General features: G+C 46.0%; 1 protein-coding gene across 1 annotated transcript in view; it reads right to left on the minus strand.

The window, feature by feature from the left end:
• Positions 1-152: 152 nt before the first annotated feature.
• The window catches only part of SCAI (suppressor of cancer cell invasion), a 29,685-nt gene continuing 22,919 nt past the window's right edge, over positions 153-6,918 (minus strand). Inside the window, 3 exon segments of the mRNA XM_017745573.1 lie at positions 153-5,533; positions 6,628-6,728; positions 6,810-6,918. The exon segment at positions 6,810-6,918 is cut by the window's right edge and continues 30 nt beyond it. Coding sequence (XP_017601062.1) covers positions 5,387-5,533; positions 6,628-6,728; positions 6,810-6,918 — 357 coding nt within the window. The 3' untranslated portion in view covers positions 153-5,386.

The following is a 6,918-nucleotide window of genomic DNA, read 5'->3' on the forward strand; positions in this document are numbered from 1 at the left end:
TCCGCTCCGGCAGGGCCCGGCTCCATCGCGGCCTTTGCTTCTCCCCGCAGTGTCCAGCAGTAACACAAACACGCTTCTTCCCTCCCCGAACAACGGCAGAGTCGATTCTGGCATCACACTGCTTTGGCGATTACAGATCCCTTGCAAAAAAGTCCATTTGCTCCAAAAAAAGTTTATTTATATATCTCTATATATTTTAAGGAAAATATCAGTTTTTACCAAAATACGATATACAGGCACACAGCTGTAAAATAACTTTAAACCAATTCACTATAAAATTACTTTTGGTAATAAATAATTTGATTCTCAGAGAGGCAAAACACTCCCTGTACCTCTGCAGCTGGGCTGCCCGAGGCACGGTCCCTCTGCATTCCCAGAACGCTCCCCAACACTCCCACCTGCACTCCCCTCGTCCTTCTCGCTGGGCCTTGCCCAGGGCAGAAGCAACTTGTGCTTTTCAGCCTGCATGAGGCAGAATCCTGCTCCCAACAAACCAGTTCAATGGTGGAATGGTAATAAACACGTGCCAAAAGCAACCTGTGAAGTCAAGGGGGCAGATCCCCCCAGCAGGGTTTATTCTGGAAGGAGCAGCTGCTGGGATGGGGCTGGAGAGATCTGCTCTGCTCTGGGGCTCCTGCAGGCCAGCGAACTGTGCTGGGGTCTGCTCCCAGTGAGAATGAAACCTGGAACAAAACATCTATGCGTGCATCTAGGCAGAATTCAGAGACAGTCCTTAACCCCAAAAAAGATCTGTCAGATTCAAAAATCCTGAATTAACTCTCCTCAGCCATGGCATAGTAATGGTTTAGATGGGAAAGCAAAAAGTGGCTGACTGTCACTCCTAAATCTAAAGCAGTTACGTGTGTCCTCTGCTCTATTAGTGGACACCCAGATCTTCAAAGCACCTGAATACATTTGGTCACAGAACAGAATTGCTCTAAAAATCCAATGTTAAAATCATAAGAGAGCCCCTTCGGGAGTGTATAATCTGCTCTGGAGAGCTTTGCCCTGGCCGCTGTGCCCAGTCTGACCTTACGAGGTGCACAGAGCAGTGTTCAGCTCTCTGTATTAGATTTTTTTCCTTGTTCATACAACTGTTCCTGCCTGCAGAGCTCCCTCAGCCCCAGGAGCAGCCACAGCCACCAACACCACCAGGACTGAGTGAGGCTCGGCCACTGCTGCACCACTGAGCTGCACTCGGACAGTTACTGAGGAACTGAACACAGGTAAAGCTTTTACAAAAGAAACCTCAAGACAAAACAGTTGTTCAGACAGATTCCAAGATTTTTAACTTTCAGGAAGGAGCAGACTTGCAGAACAGCATGGTTACAGGACACAGGAGGCGGTGAGGCAGGGGAGGTGCTTCCTAACTCATGACAGGGATGGGCTATGGAACAGCACTTCCATCCCATCCTTAGGGGAGAAGCCTGACCAGAGCTACTCAAATTGTAGCTTTTGACGATGATTAACTGAAGCCAAATTTCCTGTTGCCCCCATCTATTTCCTATGATCCTTTAAATACATCTCTGCACATCTCCCTGGGGAACACTCTTGAGGGGTTTAGTCCGTCATGACTTGACAGACATTGTTTTGATGAACTACTCAAAGAAGCATCCTGAAACTTCTCAAGAAAGCACTCCAGGGAGCAAGTCCTGTTTGCACAGCTCATGGAAGTTAGTGCTCTATTTAGCTTGTGCACAAAGCAAAATGACACATCACATCCCAAGAGGAATTAAAAACCAGAGCATTAAAGACTCATAACCCTGCATTGCCCTCTCACTGTTATTTTGAGAAGTCAAAGGGGGAAAAAAGGCAACAGCAGTTAACTTTGGCGAGATGTTCCAAAGCCAGTTTGAGCAGGAGCACAAACCTACTGTGGGAGCAGGATTCATCTGAGCACACCACATGCAGGGAGTAGGGAGCCAGGCAGGAGCAGTCCTGTAAGGACACAGCTGGTCCAGTTCACCTTGTCCTCTCAATGTATTACATGCAGAATTTACCCCTTTAATTTGGCATTGCCTGGTGCTGGCAAGTCTTCTCCGCTAATATAAGCAATAAAGATACATGGAGAAAGGGAGAGCGAGACAAGAGGGAAGGCATCAGGCCTGAGAAGAGAAGGATTTGTTCTCTTCTCACTTAAAAGTGGTTCAGTCTTTGCTTCGCTTCCACACTGAGGACTGCGAGATACAGAAACCAGATTTTCTTCAGTACACACAAGCATACACCGAGAGGTACCTACGACCATAGCACAGAGCACACAGTAGCACAAGTTTAGAATGACTTAGTTCAAACAAGACAAGCTTTTACTTGGAGGGGAAAACATCAACATTTTCATCTTGAATGCAGTTCTTTGGGTGGGAAGGGAGGGGCTGGCTCAAAATCCAAGACCGGACACTCATCCTAGCTATAGCTAGAGCAGACAGAGGGTATGAGCCCTCTGCTTCCACAGTACAATTCCATACTCCTCCCAACACAACAGGAGTGAAATCTTTATCTTTGAACGTCCCAGTACTGGACCTTCTAACAAAGATCAGCAGGTAAGAGGAGAATTAGGAACCTCAAGAATTAATTTTTGACTTGGACAGTCATTGCTGCTAAGTTCAACTTCTGAACTAATTTTCAAGGCCTATATTCTCCTCCTACATTCCAGCTTCTTCAGGGCGTTTTGTATTTTTAAAAGTGCATTCTTCTCTGACGAGATCTACCTTGGCAAAAAGCAAAGAGAACTTCCTCGAAGGGCTGCAAATGGTAGAAGCCTCTCAGGTCACAAGCAAGGACTCCCCACTTCAGCCTGGCTAAACAAAGGTAAGGAGCACCAAGGCTTTCCCAGTCAGTTCACAAGCAATGTCCCAGAGGTTCACCAGCCCACATGAGTGGAATCATCATCATCACTCCTATACTTGGAAACAGCAATACTCTTTTCTTTTCCACAGAGATGGAACCAAAATGAGAATAGCTTCATCAAAGCAAAAGCTAAAGCAAAGCAAAAGCATTTGGTTGGAAGGCAGTGAGCTGGGGAAAACTCAATTCCCTTTTTCCATGCAAGCTGAACACTGCTGGTAGAGGAACAGCAGGCAGGGCAACAGATAACCTGCCTCTCACTTGCTGCTGCATTAAAAGCTTCCTGCATCTTTAGCCTCCACATACAATCCCACATTTTAACAACCAGGGACCTCCTACCAGGCAGAAAGGCAGGGATCAGCTTCACAGTAAATACATGGATCTTATCACTGTAATACATACAGGGGTACCCATTCCCTTGGCTAACTAAGGGCTCCTGTACCTGGAATCAGTTATGAATCATTTCAAGGCCCAAGGGTAAGTCCCTGGAAACAGCAAATTACAGTGGCAGAAGAGCCATAACCTTTACTACAACCACAAATGATCTGCAGCACCTTGTGGAATCCACCCAACATGGCGTATGTGTGTATATATAAATTTTGTATATAGACATTGTAGTGGTTCATTCTTTTAATACATATACAAGTACCTATACATATATACATATTTACAATTTACACCAGCCAGTAGATGTATGTGTACTGTACATACACACACAAACGCCGAGCACACACATGCACACACACAAACACACACTCGTTGGAACAGACTCCACAGCCCGGGAAATGAAGTCCTGCCAGAGTCCAAAGAGCAGCACCAAGGGGAGGGGGGTCTCAATGTACCAGCTTCAAGACTGCTTAGGACAAACACGAGCATTCACAGGATTTTGTACACTTGGGAAATAAAGAATGGATGGTGCAAGCTTCAGCCCAGCTACAAAGAACCTTCATGCAAACTCCCCAGCTACACTGCAGCCGTTCCTGCTGTTCCACACTGTGCTCCCTCAGCAGAATGGATCCACCAGTGCTGTTCTGGCTGACCAGATCACAACCCTGGGTGATGCTCTGTACCCAGGGCTGCCATGACACTACAGCAGTCACCAAGTTCTGCACTGTTTCCACCTACGCACAGAGGCATGGCTGGGGTTCAACAAAAAGCACTGCTCAGACTTGTCCTCTCACTTCTTTTCTAGCAGCCCATGGAACAGAGACAACTGAGTTTTTCATTTAATAGTTTAAAGTATCTCCATTCTCTCATCATTGCACACCCTGCACTGCCAGGAGCTGCCAGAGCTCCTCTAGCTCTGCAGGGCAGGCAGTGCAGTCCCAAATGAGCCAGCCAGCACTCTACCCAGCAGCCACAACAGCCTTCTCCAGCCAGCCCCTTCCCAAAGGCCACTGTCCTCCTGCAGACACCCACACTGAGCTCATGGGCTGGGGAGCTGATGGTGCTGACACAGTTACAGCCCCTCGGTGCTCCTGGTTCCAGGGCAGGACTGAGCCATGGGGGGGACATGCAAAACATCCAGGGGTTATGGCAGCTCCCACTTGGTTTCACCTGCAAGGGGAACATCAGCACCTCTCCCAGGGCACAGGGCTGTGGCACAGCGGGGTCAGACACACGAGTGACAGGAGGGGCTCGTACAGCACTGTACAGGATGTCCTCTCAGCTCCTGTCAGGGAGTGGTCATGCTGTGGGAGCCACACATTCCATCCACACACGGAAAGGAGGGGTAACACCTGCTGGAAATGCTGGAATTTCTAAATAGTATCTCAAACTGGAGAATGCCCCCTCCTCCTGTGGCAGCAGCACAAATGGCAGGATGCCCCACATGACAGTGAGAGGTGGGGGCTGACTTTTAGGGTTTGCAGTTTGTTCACCTATTGACCACCTGCCCAACCAGGTCCTTGGCCAGCAGTACACAATTCATACAGAAAACTGCTGTTCAAACTTATAGGGAGCATTAAGTATCTTTACAAATTCACTTCAAAGCACTGCTCCAAATGCAACTTAATTGTCCACAGTTTTGTCTCCTCACTTGCCTAAGACTGAAAAAATATATTTGTTATGAAGGAATCTGTGTTATTGCTATTGTTGGTTTGCACTGTGTGGTTCCATCTTTAACATTTCAAATCCAAACTCTTTGGGGATAAAATATTGGTTTTTCTGTTGATTTTTTTCTTTCCAATTTCTTAAAATTGTATAAAAATAAAGGATTTCCACAAATGTGGGCTAAAGGTAACCAATAGTACTTCTATGCTTAGGATCAGCTGTTGGAAATGTGGTTGACAGCCACAAGACCAGAAATAAACCTCTAGTGATTCTTTAGTTTAACATTTAAAAGACATGAAAACTTCTGTTTATAAAATTGACCCCATACAGAATGGAACAGCTCAACTAGCAGCTGTTTATTATTACTTTTTAAAATAATGGTCCTAAATTTAAAAATAAAATCAAGTACTTCCTTTTATGATTTTCACATTATAAAACTGCACCATTCAAAATCTGTGGCCAGGGAATCCCCTTTGCAGTAAGACAGTTTCTTTTAATAGTCATCGAGTGTGTTTTCCAGGAAAACATTCCTAACATCCAGTATGGAAGCCAGCTCCAAAATGTGCTTTTGGAGGTGAGGGTTCTCCACCGTTTCATCTCTTGGCAGCTGAGGATAAGATTCAGGATAATTTCGAGTCTCCTGCTAGATGACAGTGAAAACAAAGAGAATGAGACACTCATTTCTTTCACACCCTCTAGGAAGAAGACTGCAAAATGCCAATTTCACCCTAATCTGTTTGGTAAGGCACAGAGAGAGAAAATATTCTAGAATTTTCAGTTTTCTCTTTCCATTGACTCAGAGATGGTCACAGTGGCAAAACAAATGCCTGTTCATCTGAGATAGTTACTGGTATGTTTGCTGAGGCTTTGCAGAAAAAAAAAAAGGAAACCACTGAAAAAGACAAAAAAATATTCACCTTGTACTTACCTACTAGGCTGGAGTTCATTTCTTGAAATTACAGACATGTAAGCATCTCCAGTGGGAGATTCATCTCATCCTAAAACAAATATCTAAGACACTGGGGGCAAATCTCTCCACACTAACACAGACCTACTTCTTTTCCCTGGTATCAGAGCAGCCCAGGTAGCTGACTTAGGCTTGGAGAGCTGCTGGATGTCTCCAGTTCCACAGCTGAATACTGCACCTTTCAGTGCTCCACTCCCATTTTTCCCTGCAGTGTTTAAAATGGAGCAGGCAGTTTACATGCCAACACTCACATAAAATGGTGTAGATCCAGAAGCAGACTTCTCTGTTGGCACAGCTTTAACCGACAGGGAGGCAAAATACCATCTTCCTATTTAGTGTATTCATTTACACTTCAAAGACCTTTCAAAACCCATTCACATGAACACATTGCAGAAATAATGACCCACTCCTCCCCACTTCCTCTTATATTCTTGTTCTATACCTTTTTGCTTGTGTAGAAACAATAATCTTAGGTTATTAAGAGGAATTTTTCTAGCAGACAGGGCTGTCCAGAGTGACATAACTGAACTGGAGTGTGCCTGCCGCGTTATGTCCAGGACTGAGGCTCCTGCAAGTCAAAGGCTTTGTGCCTTTGGAGAGACACAAAGGCACAGCCTCAGTGCAAGCTGCAGGAACAGCATGTGAGCATCAGTCACCTTTCTGAGGTCACAGGGACCTGCTCAGCCCTTGGACCCTCCCACCTGAGCCAGGGCAGTTCTACGGCCCCAGCCTGGAGTTCCCACAAAGGCACACACATCCCTGCATACCCGGAAGATTTTGTGCATCCTCATAGTAGCCGAACAGAAGATAAATCTTGTGAGAAGCAAGCGAAGAAATTCATCCCCAAAAAACTGAAGAAAGGACTGATCTGTACAGAAGGCAAAGAAAGCTCAGTTTAGAAAGGCTCCAAACTCCCCGAAAGGCTCAGCTGTGCCTGGCCAGGCCGTACCTATGGACCGGGAGTGGGTCAGCAGCTGGGCAATGTCCCGGTTGATTTTTCTGAGGTAATCCTGACACTTCTCCCACAATCCTCGGCGCCTGCTTGATAATCCAGAGAC

The sequence above is a fragment of the Corvus brachyrhynchos genome, unplaced genomic scaffold (genome assembly GCF_000691975.1).
Source record: "Corvus brachyrhynchos isolate BGI_N302 unplaced genomic scaffold, ASM69197v1 scaffold59, whole genome shotgun sequence".
Classification (NCBI taxonomy): Eukaryota; Metazoa; Chordata; class Aves; order Passeriformes; family Corvidae; genus Corvus; species Corvus brachyrhynchos.